Source organism: Guillardia theta (assembly GCF_000315625.1).
Source record: "Guillardia theta CCMP2712 unplaced genomic scaffold GUITHscaffold_37, whole genome shotgun sequence".
Taxonomy (NCBI): domain Eukaryota; class Cryptophyceae; order Pyrenomonadales; family Geminigeraceae; genus Guillardia; species Guillardia theta.
In genome coordinates, this window is record NW_005434637.1 from 599,584 (window position 1) to 624,235 (window position 24,652).

Below are 24,652 nucleotides of genomic sequence, written 5' to 3' on the forward strand. Positions count from 1 at the left end.
ATGGCTGTCGTCTACACAGATGGTCTGTGGTGTACCATCGAAGCATGGGGTTGCAGTGACCGCAGATGTTATAATATCTATCGGACCATATCGGGTAGGAAGCAGAAGTCATGCTTTTACCTTCGATGGCCCTTCTTTGAGCGAAATATCTGTGACGAGAGTAAACGCGACAAACAAGCTCTCGGAATGGTTCACAATTTGGGGCATGAACTTTCTACTATACGACAGCAGCCCGGCAGCCAGAACAGGGGGGACAGCCTGTGAAACAACAATTTGGTTTTCAACTAGTTCTATGAACGCCAAAAATGCAGCTGGGAATCAAGACTATGTTCCCGTTCATATGACCGTTGATTATTCAAGCTCAGTATCGACCCTATCACTTGCGTTTTCTTTCGACCATCCGGAAATTTCTTCTGCAGGTTTTTTGGCAAATGCTGCACAAGCTGGATCAATCTCGCTCTCAATCTGGGGATCTGATTTTGGTCTTGCTCAGATGTCCATGTCTGCGAGAAATGGTGGAACGAATTCGGAAAGCACAAGGTGGCGTTCTTTCACCTCAGTTACGATACGTGCGGTACGATCCGGGCTGACTACCAAAAGTGCACAAATATCGCTGGGTGCAACTAGGTTCTCAACCTCTACAGAACTATTCACAAGTGATGGATTGATTTTATCAAGTACAAAGGCGAAGAACAGCGCATACGGCCAATCTGTTAAACTCTTTCTACAAGGTTTCAGTCTTTGTCCGTTCGAATCGAGTGGCAAGTCATCGATTGGATCATCAATGGCCAGGGCCACTATGTGGCTGTCCACAACCTCTCTTCAAGCACATACTATTGCAGGAATTGCTCACACCAAGAAAGTTCAAGTCAGTGTTTCAAGAACTTTATATTCACTTTCTGAGGCTTACAGCTTTTCCTCGCCTACCATGTCTCTTGTTTATTCCAAGATTGATGCTGGAGCTTGGACTGAAATTCCAGTATCCTGGAATTTTGTGGGGCAAGACTTTCAAGTACTTTATCGTATGAACCAAATCATAAAAAGAACATTGTCAACAGGTAATGCTTTTCAACATACCGATTTGCATTCTGACTTAATTTGTCGAACAGATGACGATGTTTTTTCGGTTGACTGGTTGATCCACGACAACGCATTAGCAACAGTAAATGCTCCATCAAATTGGAATTTTGAAGACATTCAATCAGTCTCAGATCTGCAAAAAGTTCCATTTTCTCAGGATATAGTGCAGGGCTCTATCATCACGCAGAGAAGTCAAATCTATGGATCTTACGACAAGCAGGAGGTTGAAGGGACAACTCTAGAATTTGTTTCCTCGCGCTCATATGCAAGCACGCGATCTACATGGCAGGACTTCACTTTGGAAGTCGTTTTAGTTAATCTCGATGAAAATTGGATTGGAGTCACGTTTCGTTATGTAGATGACAAAAATTATTATCGTTGGGAGATGAATGCACAAAATAACATCTTGCGTTTGAAAAAACGTAAAGAAGGAATTCTTTCTGTCCTGTACGAAAACTCTCAGACAAAGATATATGATAGCAATATTGTTTATCGGATATCAATCAGAGTAATTGAGAACACAGTGGAAGTGTACATGGATGAATTTTCCAAAGCTCCTCCATTTCCAACTCTTGGGACTTTACTGGTACAAAGAGAAGATCCTGACCTGGGACTATCCAGGAAGGGAACCATTGGAGTTTGGAGTGCAGGGAGCCTTTTGTCCTGCTTCTTGAGTGTAGGGGTCTATCGTCCATTGCAAGTTGCACGAATGAGTAACCTGATTGTAAATGGTGGAGGTGAAATGACTCTGCATGGAAATAACTTTGGTCATTTTGCCTCACTCAGACATCGTATTCGACATACCGCGGGTGAAACAAGTCGATGGATATCTGACAGTAGTATTTGGTGTAGGAACCAGCCTGGACAATTTGCAACCAACAGATTATCGATCTCCCTGATGACCGTTGGTACCATTTCAGAAATGCTTTCGTATAATCATCCTGCTTTGAGTTGCAGCATCAGGTCGAATACTGCAAGTACTGGATCCCAGAGATTGACTGTTTTTGGCAATAATATGGCCGAAAAGTTTTTCAGTCAACAAATCAGGCGGGCAGGAACAGCCTCAGAGGCTACTCGATGGTTTACAACTTTTGAAATACCTTGTAAGGGGTGTTTTGCTGAGAAATGGGCCTCAGATACGTCAATTCATGGGTATACCAGCGGTGGTATTGGGTCAAGTCAACGATTGATGGTATCAGTTGGGATAATATCTGGTACCATCAGCGATGTGTGCTCCTTTGACGTACCAACTTTGAGTGGTTCGAAACGAATGAATGCAATTTCAACTGGCTCTTCAATGGTAACCATAGTTGGACAGCATTTTGCAAACAATGCCAATACAGCAACAGCAAGAATAGCAATGAATGGAGGAGGAACATCTTCAGAAGCGACGACATGGATCTCTCAATCTAGTGTAGCAACACGACTGAGTCACATGCACGGCAGGACAAGTCTGGCGATTGTTACCCTCAACCAAAAAATTGGCTCAAATACACAAACAATCAGTACCGACACTCAGCACATCAGCACTATATCCAAAAACAACCCTTCAACAGGCACAACAATGTTGACAATCAAGGGAGCAGGGCTCGGGCTCGGAGGGCCGACGGGAGGGGCGCGGGGGGCCAGGACGGCGTGCGAGGCGACGGAGTGGGAGTCGGACACGTCGGCGCGGTGTCTGACGGGGTGGGGCTGGGGAGGGACGGGGAGCGGGCGGGCGACGGTGACGGTAGCAGGGAGGGCAGGGAGCGCGACGGAGGCGTACTCGACCGACGCGGCAAGGGCAAGCTCGCTTGTACGGGCGAACGCGGGGGCGACGGGGTCGTCGAGCGTGACGATAGCCGGGGCAGGGCTCGGGCTCGGAGGGCCGACGGGAGGGGCGCGGGGGGCCGGGACGGCGTGCGATATGAAGGATCGTTGTGGCTGTCAGAAACAAGTCTTGTCTGTCATGTTTTCTCAGGGTTAGGTGGCTCGGGTTCTGTTGTTGTTACTACATCGTTGTTGCTTTCTTCGCTGTCTTCCTCGTTTTCGTTTGATAGCCCTGATGGTCTCATGGTTGTTTCAGCAAACGTTGGTTCGGCGTATGGAAACAGTCTGTATATAGATGGGTCGTTCAGCACGTATGATTTGACCTTGTCATCAAGAATTTTGTTTACGAGTAGCGAATCAACCCAATGGCTTTCAGAAACAAGTCTTGTAAGCTTACCACCTGCTGGGACAGGTGGGCAACAATCGTTGATTGTAACAGCTGGTCTGTTGGTATCATCCAGAAGCCAACTCGTCTCTTATGATCAATACAAGATTCTGAAAATTTCATCGGAAAGTTGCCTGGATATCACTTCGACGAACATCTCCTCTGATTCGATCCAAATTGAATATTCGAGCGCTATTCTAACTGTGTCAGGAATCAATTTTGGTAAACAAGACATCACCTCAACCTATCAGATTGGTCAATCAAGTTGTGCAAGTGTGCAGTGGACCTCAGACACCTCAATTGTTTGCACAACCACGGAGAATGTTACGTCATGGTGGTGCAATGATTGTGTGGCTGGGAAGTACACGGAGTACATAGACTCTCAGAGTTCCGCATTCAATTGCGTAGATTGCCCGGCACTTTCAACCTCAGCGCTGCGATCAACCTACTGCTGCGTTTATTGTCAGAATGGCACATGTGACCAGTTGAGTCTGGCGGAAGCATATTCCCTGCCTAACGCCTCGTGCGTACCCACAACTCCCACAAACCACATTCGAGGGGGAGTGCCATTCGCGTCTAGCTCCTCAGCAGCAGGATGCTCGTTCAGTGGGCAAGACATCGGTGGGCAGTACGAAGGCGCATTGTGCTATTCGAACATCAATGACGGGGTCTATGGCAGCGGAAGCCAATGGAAATCGAATGCTGATGACAATGCATCGTTTGTGGGGGTTGTGTTCAATTCAACTCAGAGAGTGAAGTATGTTTCCATCGTGGCGTCGTTAACATCCGATTACAACTGCACACTAGGTGCAGTGTGGCAACTACAGTATCTTCCTCTGAATTACTCCAACGCTAAACCTGAATATGGGTCTGCATACTGGTTCAATGTTGGAAATTTCAGCCTGACAACGTGGGGAAGGAACATATTTGAGATAAATGGAACAATCCTTGCAAATGCAATTCGGCTATATTCAACGGCACCTGCCAGCAGTTGCTTAGATGAACTAGAAACGTTCAGCGATGGCGACACCATTCCGAGCGTGAATACGACATGCCAGGAAGTTCTTGATACCAGCTACGGATCAGAGGGGACGTGCGAAGCAGTATGTGCAGGCACTCGCGTTTACAACTCTTCTTCTTCCACTTGTGTGTAGCGTGCATATATCAATAAAGTCCAATACAAGAACTATATCCACTCACAGCGTGTTCTGAAGCCTCCGACTGATTCCGGTGGCTCACTGGGCCTGGTGGTACGGCATGCGGCAGGTATGGCGAAACCCTCACATAGTAGAACACGGCCCGCCTCGGAATGGAACATTTTCTGAGGCGGGCTTCTTGCGGTTTGCCTTAGCCTCCTCTCCGGTGCTCCATCGCTCTCTGGTGGGGGGGATCTTGATCGCTGCTGCTGCTCTCCTGCCGCATGTTGCCATCCAGGATCCAAGACGAGGAGACCCGCATGAAGGTCTTCGAACAGCGCAAACTTGATCTTATCCGACGAGCCATCGAGCTTGTACATACCTGTGACTGTGAAATACAAATGTTCATATACAGCAAGTCTCTCAAGAACGGGGACGAACCAAAAGGATCCTTGACGCAGTACTCCTCTTCAGACGTTGATCTCTTGCTAGCAAACTTCCTGGACGAGGAGCGTGTTGAAATTCTGACCGATCAGGAATATGATAAGTTGAACGTGAGGAAGGCAAGCGGATTTGTTGGATGCTCATGAAACCTGCAGGCTTTGCAACAGAGCGATGCGGATGCGACTCAAGCAAGTGAAGGTTGTAGGCAGGAGACGGTCACTGCGGATGTTCAAGCTGTGGCAGATAGGTATCTCGGGCTGCAGTTCCAGCGCTGTATTGACTGTTTCAGGGCTCCAAGCACAGAAGTACAGGCAACGAGCAATGCCGCTCGGAAGCCAATCATGTTGGTAGCCGGGGGAGGATGTCTGTCAGGGGCCAAAGCGCCTCCTCGGTCAGCAAGTGTTTGAGGGACTGACCTGAATGAGTCTAAAGTGTCTCCTGCAGTGATGTGCCTCCTCGCACGCACACGAACGAGCACGGTTTGCCTCCTAGAGAGATGCCTCATGCAGGTGTGTATGCGATGATCTGCCTGAGGCCTCTGATCACAAACAATCAGTCAAGAGAGACTTGCATGCTAGTGATAATGAAACGAACTTGAACGAGGTCACTGAAGGTTCCTACAACCCTGCGATTGAATTCGTCCTCATTTTCTGCAAGATGGTGCCGACCAACCCGAAGCAAAGAAGGCAAAGAAGAAAACACTGAAGGAAACACTGAAGGAAACAGGTCTGGAAACACTAAAGGAAACAGGTCTGGAAACACTAAAGGAAACAGGTCTGGAAACAGGTCTCCTGTCTTGTGTGTTCGATCCTTCTTTGACGTCTGAGGTTCAGCGAATGATGCAGACTTGGACAACGCAGCAGAAAGTAGCACACTAGGTAACAGCGAATCCTGGATGCTGATGGTAGAAGAGCCTTGATGAAGGATGCCGCGTCCGATGGTGGAGACTTGAAACGATTATCATTTGTAACCCACAAGCTCTCCCGTCAATCCATTTATTCTCAATGAATCAATCTACCCAGATCTAACAGAGCATCATACAACATTGTGAGAGCACTTGGCATACAACTTCAAACCCTTGAGATTAGTCCTTCAAGGGAGGGACACATCGCCATTGTTCAGACTCCCATCGTCTTTGCTTTCCTTGTTCTTGGAGTAGACCCATGGAGCAACCACACCGATCCAAGGCAATCCGCGGTACTTCTGAGCATAATCAAGTCCGTAGCCAACCACCTTCCAATCCCACGTCAAAACTCGTTGCTTTTGTTCCTCGTGAGACTTACGAATTTGTTTGGAATTTTCCACCCGATGTACTCAGCAGTGATGTCAGGCAAGGTCATCTCAAACTGCAAGGAATGATCAAAAACAGGTCAGCCTCGGGTTCCGACAGCAGACTGTAGCAAGTAACCTTGTGCAAGAGTACACATGTCCTGATGGATCGTGGTTCTCGTGCATTCAGCTGCTTCAGCATGTAGCGCAAGGTGTTTCCTGTGTCGAGAATGTCTTCTATGACAAGTACATCTCGGCCCTTGATGTCCATTTTGAGGTCGAGGACAAGTTGAACAGCTCCGCTTGATGTCGTTCCTGAACCATACGACGAAAATGACATGAACTCCCAGATGTGATCAACATGTAAAGATCTGAGAAGTCGAATGACTCTGTCAGACATATGAATCATTCGTGATGAATTGTTACCGAACAATGTCCGCGAAGAAAGTGGTTGCTCCCTTCCCAAGCAAGGATCAGAAGAACGATTGTGCGTACGATAGTAAAACACACCTTCAAAGTGCAGATTACAATCAAAGGCTTCTCTGAGTTTGTGTATTCCTTGGATATCTCTACCAAAAAATTATTCCGAGGTCAGGATATGGCCAATGATCCATGATTTTGCCTCACCCTCGCCAAGCTCTTTGACTCTTTGCTTGATTTGCTCTTCTGTGAACTTAGCGGATTGTTAGCCTTGTCCCCTTACAAAGTACAAAGAGGAGGAGACAAAGTATACCATACCATGACATCTTCAATCTCAGAAGGATCCATGAACCCAGGAAACGAAACCTCCGACTTTCTCGACATCCTGAGAAGACCTGATTAACTAAACAAACATAAAAGTTCTAGGGCCTCCTCGGTGAACCTCATTTGCCCAGCTTTCTCGTTTCCCATCGTTGGAATTTATCTGCGGTCCTCATATCTTCATAACTTTCCATTCCATCCCCATCCTTCTCCCCCCCTCACCATCTACCCCCTGCCACTACTTCCTTTCCTCGTGCATGGCCTCCATGCCGGCTTGAGACCTACTTCGGAATCAGTTAACACGGCGGCCCGGGCCGGCCTGGCACTGCCGTCACGGTGACCGGCCGGGCCCGAGCCTCCGGTCGGGTCGAGTTCACTGAGCCAGATCGAGTTCACTGAGCCTGGGATAGGGCGGGCGGAGATGCTGACTGTTAACTAGGTTAATTAAAACGCTGCCATCCAACAAAAAAGCGGTTCTAGCCCTTTGAAAGGTTGATTCCGCTAAGATTAGAAAGTTTCGAAGATGTCACGAGTCTGCCAGTTTCACATGATGGATTCTCAGGCGGCGAGAGTCCACTTGTTATTTGATAGTACGACTGCTTAAACCCTTATGATCTTACTCTGTGCCCTTGCCCGCAAACGCCGCAGTGCACGCACAAACAAGCTGGGTGCAATCGGACGTACTTCGGATAGAGATTTTGATTCCAGTGTAGCCCGATCAGCTTTCCTCTTCTTCTGCTTAGAAGACCTGTGCTGCATTGTCGAAGAGAATAAGGATGGGAGGAAGGAAGGAAAGAAGAAATGCCAGGCATTATGAAGTTTAACCTTTTAAGAACATCTTCAACTGATGCGAAGTAGAGTGGAGGTATGGCAGAAGACTTTGGCAGGGAATCGGTGAGATGGGGAGAGACGGTCAGATAGGGATGATGACACTGTTTGGTTCTCCACTAGTTGCCATCTGCACACATACAGTACACAGACTCTGCTTTACAAAGAGTCACAAGTTTGAGTTTCCTTGCCTCCCATATAAAGCGAACAGGCATCGAATCGAGTTTACATGTTTCACCACAGTCAATGCCTTTTACTTGCGTTCAAATTGTTTTCATTCATAAACTCACTAAAACTAAGCAACAACGTCAAATCATTGAATCGCCATTGATTCCTCGAATACGGTCAGAGTATGAGGCAGGTCCGAACCGCTTGGACTCTTCTAGTCTCCTGTATTTTCACACAAAGTTCAGTAAGATGTGAGAAACAGAAGAAACGGTTATATAACCTATCACATTCAGCCTCACAGATTCTCCGTATGACCTGATATCCCTGTGCTCCTTGTTGACGATGTCATCCTTCGACAGAAGAATACCTGTAATGCAATCACATTCTTCATACTCACAGCTTTTCAGCTTCAAGTGCTGTTTACCGTAGAGTTCAATCCCTGAGATGCATAGACGGTGGTTGCCAGAAGAGTTCGGTCCTGTTTGCAGAACTCTGAAATGCGAGAATGGAATATTGCACTGGATGCAGACTGTCATGGAATGTCGCAGCGAACCAGCTCTCAAAGTCATGGAATGGTCGTTGTTATGCTTCCTCAGTGTGAACCAATTAGTCCCATCCACAGATCCTTGAAATTCAAAGTTCCTGGTAAAATCAAGTCAGTGACACTTGATAAAGCACCCAGAACTCACCGGATCATCATCGCTGGGGTGCTGAAGCCATGCCTTAGCGTGTAACGTGTCGGGACCAAGAGTCTCCCTTTGCCAAGATGTACTGAAAGCCAGCTCAGCGGAGTGTCCGACGTGTACATGTCCACGACATCCCGACCGACAAGGTCATATACGTCGCCTTCACATATAGGGAGAGGATGATCCGAGTGGGATACATCTACTATCCCGGTTCTGGCAGGATTTGCGAAAGATGCTGTCCTTGTGCCCAGGTAGTACATGACCCCACGCTCGTCAAAGTCGTGATGATATTGAAGGTGTACTATATTGGTTGCATCTGCACCAGACGAGTAATGTGAAAGTTGATTTCCTTTCGAAACCATCTCAGGTGAAGCGTCTCCTAGTGGGTTGAACTTGATTCTCCCGAAGAACTCGACCGCATTCAGGCGAATGATGTGGTTTCCACTCGAGGTGATTCCAGTTACCATTATTCGAAGATATCTGAACATCATGTTCAATTTCGAAATGGAATGTTCGTCGTTCAAAATGGTAAAGTTTGCCCCTTGTGACGGTCTTTTCAATGTATCATCATTTGCATGTGCACTCAAAGTCAGCCACTTCTCCCCATCGTTGGAGCCTTGTATATCCCAATTGCGCAAGTGATTTCCAGTGTCTTCGGGTCCTTGCTCTATATAGTATGATGAGGGGAACACAGATATCTGAGGACCAAAGTCAAAGCAAATCCAGCTGCCAGCCATGTCTTTGGTCTCAAAAGAAACATCCGATTGCCGAGGGCGGTCAAGCAGTCTGGTGATATGACTGTCCATAAGTGAGCCTGATGACGATAATGTGACGTGCATGAATCTGAACGCGTCAGCTGCAGGGTTGACCCAGTCATGTCGGTAACCGTTCGTCCCAATCCAATGCAACAATCCCCTTGGCCTCTCTGGTCTGATATCAAGGAAGCGAACCTCAAAGTCTTGAGCTTCTGTCCAGTACTTGACATCATCGTCAACGGCGACAGGAATCCATGTTAAAGCTGGAACTTGGAATTCTTCTGTTCTTCCATGAGTGTCAAGCTTTAAGCTCATCAATTTCAGCCTCACGATGTCATCGGGAGTTCTCTGTGTCACCCAATGCCACTGCTTCAAATATCTTCGCTTGAATATCAAAGCTTTTCTTACAGAAACAATACGCCACTCTCTGAAACAAGTTCGAAGGCAGATTATTCCATGCCTCAAGTAATTCATACTCATGTCGTTCTCGTCATCATTTTCAGTCTGCCCCGAATTTGTTTGCCATCTATGCCATTCCCTGACAGAGATTGTTGCATACGGTCGTACGAACAACTTGGTTGTTGAAACTTCTTCAGCCTTCAGCTCATTCTCACCATATGGCTCAAGGTACAAACCAGTCAATGTCAGCGTCGCTGAAGAACGTTTATTCGATGCAAGCATGGACGTATGGATAGGAGGATCCGGACAAATGACTTCGTCATCCAGAGCCTCTGCTGGTGAAGGAGTCTCTGGAAAGCTGCATGATGAGTCATCCATCTCCGACTCTGTGGGAGGCTCAGACTCCGTCAGCTCTAGCATCACTTTCTGCAAGGATTGATCTTGTTCCTTCTGGAGTTGTTGTAAAGCCGCCTCAGCCTTCAAGACTGCAAACCTGTAATCTCTATAGAAGCCCTGGATCACTCTTGCAGCTACCTCGTGTTTCGAAGTATAATTTCTTCGCATAGCAACGAGTCTACCAAAAAGTTCGACCTTGGAGATGCACAAGTGTTCGCGTCCGCTGGAATTGCTTCCAGTCATAAGGATACGGAAGTATCGAAATGCTCGAAGTGGTTCCGTGATGTCGTTGATGTAATGCAGGCTTGACGTTATCTTCTGAAACCCTTCTGTGATTCGGAAATCGTTCCTGTGCTCTCTGAGAGTCTGCCAATGTCTATCATTGTGGCTTGCTTGAAAATTCCAACTCCTCAAAGCGTCGTTGCCATCAGCTTTTCCATGATAAACCTCATAGCATGTAGGAATGAGCCCGAATCCTTCTCCCAAATCAATCTCGATCCAAGAACCCGGCTCAGCCGCCAGGCAAAACTCTGTGAGCGGACCAGATTTGAAGAAATTTGCTCGTAGCTCGCCAATTGAACCCTCAATTTCGTAGGTTGAAATCTTCAATTTCAACTTGGGATCCAGTAAGCCCGAAGAGAAATTCTTGTCTGGCACTGCTTGACTGCGAGCGAGATATTCAAAGACACCATTGGAATCTTCTCTTTCGTAGTTGAGTAAAACAGTGTGATAGCTGTAGACAGCTTCAGAATGTAGATGTGTATACTGCCCATTTCTGATGGTTTTGAGATTAGGCAAGGACAGGACATCCATGATAAAATCGTTGATGATAAGATATATCGGTAAATCTCTCTTTCCCCTTGCCTGCATAAACTTTTCTGCATATTTCTGCTGTTTCAACAGATTTTCTACTCGCATTTGACGTCTCGCTGCAGCCTGCTGGGTATCGAAGTAATAGTTCAACAATTGGATGGCTGCAAACGTAATCAGCACGTTTACAGGGTCCGTAAGGAACACTTTCTGTATCGTGCTGATGCTAGAAGAAGTCATCCAACCAAAGGCCATCGTTTCCTCAAATGTTACGCCGAACAGCATGTTCCTGAGCAGAGAGTCAAAATGACGCAAAAACACAACCATTAAACCAAGTACTCACAGGTAAAGGCAGAAAATCATGTAGGAGACCGAAAGAATGTAGGCAAATACCCCAACCCATGAAGGAAGTGCCCCAGCAGAGGTAGTCGATGTGTGCTTGAACGGAATGAAGCTTGTTTTCTTTGCAGCCTTACCCCTCTTTGAGACCCTTTGTCGAATTCGATGGACTATCGTATTTCGGCTTTCAAGTTTGGAGAGAAAGACATCTAACAACAGAAGTCAAGCATGCTAGAAAAGACCAGATAAGCACGCATAAATCACCTGCTGCTCGTCTTGCTGCGATAACGGACCTTACAGCCTTTAGGAAATCACCTTTGCCTTCAACTGATCCCTTTTCAGTATATCGATTCTGAATCCACCAGCTGAGCGAATTGGTTGTTCTCGCGGCTTGCCCTGGTCTGAACTTCTGCCTGGCTCTCTGCACAAGCCTTATTTCACGTTCGTATCTACTGATTTTTTCTCTTTCAGATATGACTTCGAGAATGCTTTTCCTCTTTTCCAGATTTCCTTTGAGTCTGTTGCCTCTTCCTTGAGCCGTTGGTTGAGTCTTCCCTTGTTGATCTTCGGATTGTTCAGAAATCGGTCTAATAGGTGGATTGGACGGTATGGAAACTTCCTTGGGAAGGATTGCTTTGACGTTCGATTCATCCTGGACTCTTGATCGTTTTTGCATACTTTGTTTCTTTTTCAACGCTTCTCGTCGTCGCACATTCTACCAAAAAACTCCATTCAGCAAAACGCCTTGAAATTGTGAAGAAGACTCACCTTAAAGAGCATAATGAAGAACACGGTGGTTGGAACCTGCAACCAGAAATGCGTGAGCGTTAGTGACAGGTGGAAGGGCAACTCACAGTGATCAAACTGGCCAAGACTCCTTTGATCAGTGCATCAGCAGGAGTCGAGGGGTCTTTGCCGTAAAAGATTGCATTCGCTGTCATGGAACTGACAATGTAGCAGAAAAAGCATGTAAGCATCTGAGTTCTGCTGAGCTGACTGTAAGGTTTTGCGTTGACAATGTGAGCAAGATTATGCTTCTCTTCAAGCATTTTGATGAGCTCATCTACGGGCCTGTATTTTGAATTGCGCACTGTCCGGTCCCGATCTCGAATGAAATGGGCGGGTGATTTAAGAAATTCTTTCAGTTGCTTTTCATCAACATGTCTGCTCAGCATTACTGCACCGATGTAAACAAACAAGATTGCAGCCATGAATATAATCACTGCAAGTTGCTTTCCCTTGGCTGCCAACAAAGCAGATGCACCTCCAATGGGATCAACCATATTCACATCAGGTGCTGGTGCGCTCTGTGAAGATGTGAAGTCTGTGAGATGGAAGCACTCGCATTTGATCCCGTCAATATCTAGTGATGAAACGGCACAACCCCGAGAAGACCAATCCTTCTTGTTTGCATCCCAGAATGTGCAACGTTCAACCACTGATGAGGCATTGGAGGAATTGGTGAGACTCAAGTTTGCACTCTGTCCAAGCAAGGTTGGCTCGGTCAAAGGAATCATGAATTGGATTGGCTCCTGCGTTACGACAGACACGCCTTTAATCTCAAAGCTAGTGATGCCGCTAATAGCCTGTGCAGTAGTGTTTGGTTGGTCCAGGGCGTGAATGTTACTACCTGGGCTGAACTCCAAGATTTTCAGATCTATTCCGATCGAGGAAGACGAAGACTGGATCGACTCATCGGGAAGCTTGAAATATCCTCCTGTGGTACTAATATTCAACCCGCGCGTTGACCTCCCATCGTTTGCAAGCCGCGAAACCGTCGATGGTATTGGTCCATCAATTTTCCTGGCTTTCTGGCCCGGAACAAACCCCAAGAGTGCGACATCTGTAAGCGACTCGAGCTGAGAGGCAATATCAGCAGTCTCGTTGGATGCGCTATCTGAGCTTCTGAGAGACTCTGAAAGAGATTGTTCTATCACTTTGTTCAAGTTGAGCAGAGTGTTGTCACTTCCACCACCTACTTGCGAAGACCCCGTCAACAAATTTGTGACCAGACTCCTTGTACTTTCCCTTTCTGATGCCTGGCCCACAGAACCAATGCCTGTAGCAGATTGTAGTCCGTCGCTGGCTGTATCAAGAAGCTCTGAATCTATTCTTGCGACTGACAATACTGAATCGATTGCTCCAGTGAGAGTCGTTCTCAGTGCAGTATCGCTCTGCAACAACCGTCTCCTGTAGGACGGACGTAGGTTTACTGTGGTTCCAATTCCAACGATAGTTTGTAAGACCTTGGATTCGTCACCAACGCCCAGGCCAAGCTCGACAGATTGCACGGAGTCTTGAACCGAAGGGAGGCTTGATTCATTCGATTGAACAAGAACAGTTATTTCTTGAGTGTCTGTGCACGCATCAAACACATCGCAAATCCTTGCAGACAAGAAAAGAAGTCCGTCTTCACGATCTGAAGGTGGCAAACGAATGTTCATTGTCGGTGAAAGAGATCTTCTTCCAAGAAGTTTGGTTTGGTTCCCGCTGTGCAGCTGCCATGTGTAGGATAGTGGTTCATCTTCTGGATCATCAACCCAGTTAGAACACAAACCAACAAAATCCTGCGATAGAGCGATGCCTATTGTTGGAGAAATCTGTGTCGATCCTGCTGAAGGGGCACCGTTGGTCGGAAAGATGTACTCGCTAAACGAGTATATGTCCCCACCCTCAATCCAACCTTCCAGCCTGACCTTGTACACAGAACCTGGAATCAGCGAATTCTTTTCCAAAACGAAATATGCACTATCTTCTTGGCTTAAAACCTCGTATGAGTCGGATTTATCACCTGCCACGATTTGCCAAGAGAACTTAGCAATTTCGTTGGTTCCGAGGGGAGTCAGACTACCGCTGAGCTTGAGTCGCTCCTTCACATTTTGCTTTCTTGCACTAATGCCATTAATTGTCACTCCAATGAGATTACTCCATCTTAGATTCGATGGAGTAGCGAGCAACCGACGGCGTATTTGACTATCAGGTGCAATTACCTGTACATCAACATATGTGGATGACGTGCGTGGACCGGGTTCTTTGATTGCAAGAACAGTGAATCTATAGGAATATCCCACTTGCAGGTTTCCAGACGGAATAGTCAGGGTAGGGGTATCTAAATACATTATTCCATCTTTGTCATCAAAACAAAACGGCAGCACACCAGAGTTTTCGACACATGACCATTGAAAACTCCACGCGTCAGGAGTGAAATCGGGGTCATAACTGTCGGATGCATCCAAAACCAAGAACTCATCTGATGTAATCATGTTCTTCGCTCTCAGTTTCGCCTGGACAGGTTGCCCTATGATAAATAATGTGACATTTTGCTCGCCGTATAATTCAGGTGCTTTAGACATGGAACCACGGAGGTTTAGGATATATGTGTTGCCCACAACAAGAAACGAGTTGTCTACATAAAGCTTGCGCGAAAACATCGTTGCACTATCGAGGGGAAACTTAGAATCAGAAACAATCCTCCATTCGAAGAAAAGATTTGTGTCTTGTGATACGTTGGAAGACATTGTCGATGTGTTGCATGGCGGCAACGCTGAATATCCCTCCACAGAGAATCCTTTTTCCCTTGTGACAGATTGGATATTCGATCCAAGTATGTATACCTTAGGCAAGGGGTACTGTGAGACAAGAATAGGAATTTCCTGTTCAGCAAATTGCTCCAGAAAGTTTGTGATTCTCAGAACGAAAGTATACGATGTCCCTGGCGAAAGAAGACTGTTTGCAATCGAGACATTCGCAACTGAACCTACCAGTGTCAAGTAAGATGTAACCGCTTCTTCATTTGGTATTCCTGGCCTTACTCCCCACAGGAATGTCATTTTTCGACCGGCTCCTCCATAGGACGCCGTAGCATCCAATACAATATCTTCGCACATGCCGTACATTTTTGCTGATCGCACCACAATAGTGGGTTTCGGCGATACAAATGGAACTTGTACTGGCGCTCCTCCGTTGGTGTAGTAAGCAACATTTGCAGCGTCTCGAACTCGACTGCTTCTCAGTTCAACCATACTTCCAATGGCTATAGATGCCCCTGGTCCAAGAAATATTTCAAGGGAATCATCAGCAGGCCAGAAGCATGTTGGATTGTCACCTAAAATTGCAAGTGTTGCGTCTGATAGAAGAAACACACATGAAGTTGTTCCCACGATGTTTGCTTTATTTGTCGATTGATCAAATTTGGCTGTGATCTTTACTCCAGATGTAGAGAATCGTACCTCTGTCATTATGGGAGCAGGCCGTTTTTGCACAGTGACCTCGAAGGGTGAACCGAGGGTTTGATTTCCATCCAAGTAAATATTTAGCCCAGCGACTCCAGGCACGTCGCAGAAGTAATTCAAGCACCAAGAATCAGATGGCGGAAGTGAGGCAATCAACCACTCATAGTAGCATGTGACCGCTGGATACTCTGGTGTTGTACTTTTCCCTTCTAATTTACTTGAAAGGAGCGCCTCTGCCTCAGTCCAACTCAGGGTTTTTGAATTGCCATATGAATCTTTCACGGCCAAACAGACTGTGCTGTTCGTCAGAGCAACAGCTGTACTTGTGCCAGTCCCAGTAGCATAACTTGTTAATGCATTTTGTGAACCAGACACAACATTCAGAAGGAAGGGAGACGATGGAAAGCCTTGTACACTCTGATCGGCCAGCACTCTCTCTACATAAATTTGATATTGACCTATCGCAAAAAGATTCACTGCAAAAGAATCTCCGGCTCCGCTGTTCAATGCAAAGCTTGACTGAGCTGTTTCTGGTCCAACAGCTCTTACACTGATTGTAACAGCTTCATTCTGATTTGTATTACCATAGGTATCTCTCAACGTGATAAGAAAGGAATTCTCAAGACCAGCTGTAGCAATGGACCCACCTACGCTCTGAAGGCTAGACGCTTGTAAATCAATGGAAGCTGGCGATATTGAAGTAGTAAAGGGAGCTCCGGATATATCTACTGCAACTCCAATTTCATTTTCTAATTTGATAGCAAACGTGTAATTGGCTGCAGCGGTGATCAAGTAACTGATTGTGGGTGCCGACGAAGACGATTTGACAATTCTTGATTGTATTGGGCAAGCATTTGATGTTGTGCAAATGGGAAATACGATCGAATATTGTCCGAAATTGACGAGATCGCCATAGACTATCTCGTTGTTGTATTTGTCGAATGAATACAGACTAATGCTTGACTCAACACCTGCAATGCCCCCGCTCAGACCAGTTCCTCGTGCATAACAATTAGGAGGATAAGGAAATCCTGGGCTTACTTGCACTCTGATTCCTCGATAGTTTCTAATAAGTGACTGTTGATACAGGAGATTGATCAAATACAACCCTGATCTGGGTGCGTTGAAACTGAATTTGAACAAACCTCCCCTGTCAGTGCACACTGAGCTCTGACATGTCTCAACTACAGTTGTATTGGTTGCAACAGGTCCCTGCAAACTTATAGTGAAATTGTTTGTATAGGCAACATTTTTGAATGGAATGATAACTCCATCTTTGTTCCGGATTTGTACACTGAAGGTTTGCACTCCTACACTACCATATATATCAAGCGACTGTGTAAACGGATCATAGTTTAATGATTGAGAGATGATGTCAAACTGAGATGGATCCGGAGCGCCCAAGGCAGAAAGTACAGAGATATTGTACGTGTTCAAGCTTTTTCCACCCCTAAAGATTTCCAAAGAAAACTTAACAGCTTGATCTGCTGCATAAGTGAAGATCTGTTTACTATTTTGAATCAACAGTTGTTCAGACAAAATGACCGAAGGACTGAAAACGATAACTTGATGATTAACCTGATCTTCAGTAGCGATCCCTGCTCTGACATTTCCAAAGACATCTGTGCTGAAAATTTCAAAAGAGCCTGCAACTCCAACAGGTGCCCCGTTTAGCCCAGGTCCACCTGCAAATGCTGACGTCGGCAAACCCGGGACTACAGTGATCTGACTGCTATCTCCGACTTGTAACCCGGATGTTGTTACTCGAATGGTATATGCTGCAGCTCTTGTCAAATAGTACAGCGCAGAAAAGATTCCGTTTGAAATTATTGGAGTAGCAGTTACCGTCTGCACTTGATTTGAATCCGAGAGCATTGTGAGGAGAGAGGCAGAGAACGTATCGGTGTTGATTGTTCCGACTTGATTTCCGTATGCGTCTCTTGCAGTAACAGAAAAGCTTCCTTGAATGCCTGCTGTGGCAATTGAGTTAGATACGACTAGCGTACACGCAGAGGCTGCAATCAGCCCATATTGCACTATGAAAGTTTTGGGCTGTGTCGGTACAGAGTTCACAGAGATTGTCAATTGGTAGTTTCCAGAAATGGTAGGCGAAAGAGTACTCTGATATGTTCCTGAGCCTGCTGGATTCAAAGTCAGGGAGATCGACCCTTGATTTCCTGTATCAGCAGCTGTGTAGCTGATCAAAGCAGTTACTTGAGCAAGGTTTGGTACTAGATTGAAATATGAATCTCGAACATAGATCTGGAGATTAGTCGATTCTCCCGCCATGATTGATTTGAATAAATCCAAGGCCTGTCCTCCCACAGTAATGAGTGTGTTTGTTGCATTTAAAATCGCAGCATTCGTGATCAACTGCTGAGGGACAAAATTGATAGGGACTCGGTTCACAGAGACCGAGATACTGTATAATCCAGCCTTTGTAATGACATACCTGCAAGGCACAATGTCAGGCCATCAAAGTTTGCAAAATAGAAATCAATCATTACCCCAGCATTCGTGCACAAGCTTTGGGGCACAAATTAGATGTTATATCGGTAGAACATGGAATCGTTGTACGGCTACAATAACCCTTCGATGCGTTCACCCACGGAGTGATTGCAGTATCGTTGGAGTCTCTTGCCAAATCTGGGCTGAATAATACGACGAATACATCTGTTCCGTCCACCACATTGTTGTTGAACTCATCCCTAGTGAGGATCCAGAACGAGCTGAAGACCCCTGCAGTACTTACAGACAGTGATGAACCACGAAGTTCCGATCTTGACGCACAGGTGATCCCACCAGTCACTCTCAACGAGTATGGACTTCCCAATATGTGAATGCCACTTCTCCTGATGGAGACCTTGTAATAGTCCTGCGAGCAAAAATCAGGTGGAGTGTTGAGGCAAAGGGCGAACTTCGTACCGCACTAACAGTGGTCCTATAGGTAACGACATATTGCCCATTGTACTGTGGAGAAACAGCAGAAGAAGATGGATTATTCAAGTCTTCCACCTTGATTAAAATGTCAGTGCTAAAGAGCAACAATTCAAATCACAACAATCGTACATTTGCGAAAAGAAACGGTGGTCCGCCGATGAGAACATTGAAGAAAAGGCCTCCAGTTGTCAAACTGAAAGTTGGCAAGTGAGTGATATAATCAAGAAGACGAGATGAAAAATACTTGTTGCCGAAAGAGTCCTTGGACTGCACTGTAAATGTAGATGTCAAACCTGCCCTCCCATTGGTCAAAGAAGTCCCATAAGCAACCGATAGAGTGGCATCGGGCAAGCTTGGGTTGACTAAAACAGCAAATGGAGAACCTTGACTGTGGATGAAAGTAGAGTTCTGCAGACTACCGACATCCATCAAATAATTCCCAGATCTGGTCAAGAGCCATTGCGTTCGCCAACCATCATCAACGCGAGTTGGTGCAAATGTGATCGAATTGTTTGCCTGCAACATGAGTTGTAATCTTGTAACCAATGTCAAGTCCTGAATTTGCCTCGTAGGGTTTCCAAACGAATCTCTTGCTAATGTACTGAATGTTGCCGTTTCTCCAGCTACAGAGCCTGTAATTCCTGGACCATTGCTTGTGCACATACGAAAATCTACCGAACCTGGAACTACCTCAATGACATTGGGTAATCCGATTTTTACGCCTCCAAGAGTGACAGACAATCTATAGTTTGCAGCAAAGGTTGCTTGGAAGAAGACAAAATACTGCAATTCATCCACAACGTTTGTCGTTGCTAACTGTACAGCGCCCGAAGCAAATTTGCATGTGGGTACATTTCCAGAAGCACATAGAGTATCGTTTACATATAGCAAAAAGGGGTCACTTTCTCGACCTGCTCCCCCATAGACTTGAATATTGCCTGATACGTCTCGAGCATATACTCTGAAGTCCTGCAATATCCCGGTAATAATGCTCTTTCTATTCCAGTCAACAGTGGTCCTTGACGTAACTGTGGCCCCAGGCAAGATACGAAGGTTGAATGGACTGTTGCTGATATGGGCAGTAGTTGTTCTTGATACAACTTCGACCCATACGACAAATATTCCAGCGGTTGACAATCGCGGGACAAACGAAAATGTTCCATCGTTGTTGTCGATCACTGGAATGCTGGACGAAGAAACCCTAACATTGATTTTGACTCCTTGTATCTGAACATCTTCTCCCAAGAGCGGCAATCCTGAGCTATCCCTGCAGAACATGAATCAGCACACACGATGATACAATCGCACACTTGTAGATACCTGGTTTGGACCACGATTGGATCTACAGAATCAGCACTTCGAAACATGTATGAGCTGCCGACCATTGTCGATTCTAGAGGAGAAACTGGTCCGACGTTGCTGATGCATTCCACTCTAAAAGGACTCTTGAGAATTCCTCGCCCATCAGGGGTACAGGTATCCGGTGTTACACATACCTCGGTTAGGATGACGGATAATTGATAAAACCCCAGACTTGAAAGCACGTAGCTGAAAGTGTAAATTCCATTTCCTTCGAATGTTGCATCTGTCTTTTGTCCCTGATTGATGTACCATGTGAATCTTGACAAGTCGCTGGTGATGACATTTCCGTATTTATCAGACTGAACGATTGAAATTGTTGATGTCTGGGTCTTGGCCGTGCTGCTTAGCCCTGTTCCTTCAGCATAGCAACTAGGAGCATAAACAGCATCGGGTAACATCCGAATTGCAAATGGTGAACCGGAGATAGGAACTGAGGCTGCATTGATTATCACGTTCACTTTAAGCGACCAATCTCCACTCCTCGTGATGGTGGACATTACTTTCCAAGCCTTGTCAGCAACTTGATAAGTTGGAGAGTACGTAATTACTGTTTGCTCCTCCCCAATAAATGCTTGTTTCTTACTCATCGACAGGTCCAAGACCGAATTTTCTGCTGCAAGATTACCAAATCTGTCACGAATGAATATCAACATATTCTGTATAGTCCCTGCTGTAGACAGCGACAATGGTAACGTGGATCCTGATAGCGCATCAGAGGTTCGAACAGTGCATTTCGACAAATCTACAACAGAAGAAGTCACAGAAAACTCTGCGGGGCTCCCGCGAATGTTGATTCCAGATAGTTGTATCATGACGTTGTACCGTCCTGTTTGGGTCAAGAGAGCTTGCGCAGTGAAAGTTCCATTAAGATTATTCAACATGCATCCTTTTGCAGAATAGCACGGAATTTCTATATTCAGAGAATTCACCACTTTGATTGAAAACCTGATAGTGGTGGAAGAGAAGGGATCGTACTCACCAAGGTTACCGTATAGGTCTCTGGTCTGAATGAAAAAATTTTGCACAGATCCAGCAGTAGCTATAGTCAATGCCTGGTAAGTACATCCTTGCGCTACTATAGGACCTGGGCTGACCTTAATAGTTCTCGGTGAACCTGGAAGATTGAGAAGTTGTGGTCCATATATCACTCTCAAAGTGTACGAGCCAGCAATCATTAATACGAAAGTACATTCGTATGTGCTCGTTCCAAATGCACAGGTTCTATTCATCATCATCGAGCCGACAGTATCGTATTGGGCTACAACGAAACTTTCAGTTTTCTCCCAACCCTTCGAAAAAGCAAACAAATCTGGCTTATTAGAACCACTGCCATCTCTTGCTTGAATTGAGAAAGTTGTAGTAACACCAGCAACAAAGAAAAATGGTATTGCAGGCTGTACAACACAGAGATTGGGATCTGTCGCTGCAGGAATCACATACATTTGTAAGATTCCATTCAATGCATCTTGTCCCCAATACAGCTGAAGGTTGTATTGCCCCTTATCGGCAGGCTTCCATGAGATGATGTATGTGCCATTGACGTAGTCCTGAAAGCTAAAAGTGATTAGAACCGTTGACGGGCTTGACACAACACTTGCACTGAACACGAGACCTCCATCTGTCAGATTGTTAGAAAATCTGTCTCTGGTTACAATGATAATATTGCTCCGATCACCAAGTTGTACGATATTGAAGTCTGAGAATGTGATGCTGAACAAAGTTTTTGTGATATCAATAGCACTTGGAAGAACTGAAAATGCAAGTGGCGAGCCAACTATATTGAGTCCTCCCAAGGTGGAATTTATCACGTAGTTGCCTGACACCGTCAATATAATTCCCACTTCATACGTAAACCGCGCAAGGGCATTCTGTTGTGCGACCAGCAGTAGATTTGGATTGCAAGGTTCTACAGAACAAACCCTTTTGATGTTCAACCGTACAAGATAAGGCAGAGTCGAAATGTAATTATTTCCAAAGACATCTCTCAAGTCAACTGCAAAGGTTGATGAGACTCCAGCCGTCATCGAAGTAGATTTGGAATACAATCGCGATGTGCTTGAAGAAGGTTGATTAGAAAACACAGTAACGTTGTACGGACTTCTGCCTACCCTACTGCTATCAGACAATAATATGTTCAACAAATAAGCACCAGACCGCGTGACGACGTAACTTGCTACATGCATGAAGTTTGTGTATACTATGCTCACAGGGACAATCGATGGGCCAGTCAGTTGTGACACGATAACATGAGGTGTCTGGTCAGGCTGATACCTGATAGCATTTCCGAAAGCATCAAATGATTGTACATTGAATGTTGAGAGTACTCCTGCTGTTATTGTCAGCAAACCATCACCGGATACAATACTTGTCGGTCCACTGGGTACAGCTGGAACGATGGTCAAATTGTAGGGGCTCTTGTCGATAGGAAGAATCTCGTTCAAGAAAACACGAATCACGTAATTTCCAACGATATATCTCACCACACTTGCATTGTACTTCCCATTTTGCAAATCTGTCATGCGAATCTTTGGACCAGAGTCAACCGAGTAGGAGACATTATCTCCTCCACTTCGTTTGTTGATGCCTCGAAAGTCTCTGATCTGTACAGAGAAAGAAAACAAGATTCCTGCCGTCCCCCTGGTTGCAAGGTTGGCGTCTGAGTTGAATCCAGTGACCTTGGAGCGACCTGCATCTGCAGGACCAGCTTCATCAACAATGATTAAAGTAAACGGACTTCCAGCAACGTTTTTGCCACTCAGTTTCACGTTAGCTGTGAGATTTGCTTTCTCATTCGGAGCCGTGAACTCAACGATGTATAGCCCGCCTATAGTTGGAAATGGTGTAACAGTAGTCACAAATACTGTTTGCAACGAAGGATTAACGATGGATATGTCCCATGTGTCAGTGCTTTGAGTCCGATCGTTTCCATATAAATCTCGAGCTTGAATAGAGAAAGAAACTACATCCGTAATGACTCCACCATAATTATCGAAAATAAGTGTCTGAGAAGGGTCTGTGAAGCCCGGGCTGAGACTCAAAACTGATATTGGAGATATCAGCTGAGATTTGTAGAAGACAGATACAGAAAACAAGCCACTTTTTGTTACTATAAGCGTTGTTGTGTTATCAGGAAATAGTTTCATCGTGAGCTGTTGAAAACTATCTACAGACCTTATGACGTAGAGGTCAAAAATGATTTGAGTCGAGGTTGATATTAGATTTCCGTAACGGTCCCGAGCGATCACAGTGACCGACCTTGTCGTGCCAACTACACCAACACTGAATCCAGCAGAAAAGGATATGGATGAAACAGTTGTATTCACATCATTTGGCACCACTACGGCTTGAAACGGGCTTCCAGAAATATGTATATCGTTCAGCAGAATTGACAGGCTATATCTGCCTGCAGCTGTCGCAGTGTACGATACTCCAAGTCTTCCATCCAAGGAGTCAGATGTTGCTGTCGAGCCAAAGCTCTGACCAACGAATGAGGAAGTGAATCTGATGTTAGACGATAGTCCAACAGTGCGCACATTTCCAAAAACATCCCTGGTGAGCACATTCACAATTCCGACTGTGCCGGCCCGCAAGGACTTCGCGAATAGATATGTTTCATTCAGATAGATCAATGTGCTCATATTCGCATCTGGAAGACCAGGGATGACATCAGCAATTGGTATGTTTGTCCCCAATGCGATCGATACGCCGTTTGCTGTTCGAATACTCAGCGACGATCGGATCTGCTTTCCAGCTGTCAGAGGCAGCCGGACTGGAATGCCGATCTCCACAAGTTGGCCCGTTGGTGTTTGCGAACAATTGCCCGACCGACTGAGAATGACTACCTGGCTAGTAATGTAATCAGAACAACACTGTACGAAATGAGAGTTTTCGAGTCTAGAAGATAGCACAGATTGCACTTGACCAGTCGATTCATTTCTAGCAACGATGAAGAATTCTGCTTGATTGTCGGTAATGTTGGACGCTGTGCCCGTCCAAATATAATCCCCGCTCGAATATCCACATGAAGAGACGAAGGAAGGAGGAAGGGACGATAATTCTTCGCTGGAGCAAAGTCTGGTTCCAAAACTCTCACAGAATTGCAATGCTTCTGAAAAATTCCTCTGCCCCGAACACAAAACTCCGGACCTGTTCTCACACATTCCATGCAAGTTGGGACGACATAAAGCAGACTCAGTGCAAGATAGATCGTTGATCGTCTGCCATTTGAGAAGATTACAATCAGTAAATTGTCTTGGCGTGAATGTTTGTAGGAGAATATTGCCATCTAGTCCCATCACTTGCGTAACTTTGTACGGCTGTTGAACATTGAATGATGCAGCCACTGAATATGAAAATTCTATACTCGCGTCGCCAGGAATTTGAGTCGTACTCAAGAATCGCACATGCAGTATAGTCTGTGCACCAGTCGCGACTAAATCAGAGAAAATGGAGACGTCAGTTATAAGTGGGATCGAAAAATTCATCGCATTTGGAAGAAAACTACTTAGTCTGCCTTCCAAAGCAACTTGAACTGGATACTTGGGAATAAAGTGTTGGAGAAATTCACCAGGCTGCACGATAGCCACGATTGATGTGTCTGCAATCCAAGAGACATCAAAGCAGTAAGTCTCGCCAATGGTTGCTTTCACTGTTGTAGGTGGATATATTCCAAAGTTCCTTCCCGTTATCGTCACTTGACCAGTAAACTTCGGGTAGGTCTGTCCAGCCAAGGCAGGTAGAACTGTAGGGGTAATATTCAAAGCCTCTGGAGCATCGTAGGTGAAATGCGATGAAAATTCATTGCAATTGGATACGTTCTGATATTGGATGAAGAATAAATCAATACCTTGTCCCAGGCCAGGATGAGTCAAAC

General features: G+C 45.6%; 4 protein-coding genes across 4 annotated transcripts; 1 reads left to right on the top strand and 3 right to left on the bottom strand.

The window, feature by feature from the left end:
- Positions 1-2,644: 2,644 nt before the first annotated feature.
- GUITHDRAFT_109170 (hypothetical protein) lies at positions 2,645-5,773 on the top strand (the record flags this gene model as incomplete). The annotated part of the gene is made up of 9 exons (XM_005832048.1): positions 2,645-3,041; positions 3,485-4,367; positions 4,709-4,964; positions 5,010-5,101; positions 5,144-5,245; positions 5,299-5,363; positions 5,411-5,514; positions 5,574-5,628; positions 5,688-5,773. 9 exons carry the CDS (start codon positions 2,645-2,647, stop codon positions 5,771-5,773), a joined length of 2,040 nt encoding a protein of 679 aa, XP_005832105.1.
- A 173-nt stretch (positions 5,774-5,946) lies between these two features.
- GUITHDRAFT_71648 (hypothetical protein) lies at positions 5,947-6,523 on the bottom strand (the record flags this gene model as incomplete). The annotated part of the gene is made up of 3 exons (XM_005832049.1): positions 5,947-6,087; positions 6,138-6,200; positions 6,263-6,523. The coding sequence occupies 3 exons, from the start codon at positions 6,521-6,523 to the stop codon at positions 5,947-5,949; spliced, it is 465 nt and encodes a 154-aa protein (XP_005832106.1).
- Positions 6,524-10,276: 3,753 nt separating this feature from the next.
- Positions 10,277-10,600, bottom strand: GUITHDRAFT_46879 (hypothetical protein; the record flags this gene model as incomplete). The annotated part of the gene is made up of 1 exon (XM_005832050.1): positions 10,277-10,600. A coding segment is annotated over one exon (324 nt), but the record flags the coding sequence as incomplete, so codon positions are not given.
- Positions 10,601-17,882: 7,282 nt separating this feature from the next.
- Positions 17,883-20,177, bottom strand: GUITHDRAFT_109173 (hypothetical protein; the record flags this gene model as incomplete). The annotated part of the gene is made up of 9 exons (XM_005832051.1): positions 17,883-17,929; positions 18,067-18,216; positions 18,268-18,352; positions 18,403-18,492; positions 18,547-18,610; positions 18,662-18,689; positions 18,891-18,933; positions 19,525-19,684; positions 19,738-20,177. 9 exons carry the CDS (start codon positions 20,175-20,177, stop codon positions 17,883-17,885), a joined length of 1,107 nt encoding a protein of 368 aa, XP_005832108.1.
- Positions 20,178-24,652: the final 4,475 nt, after the last annotated feature.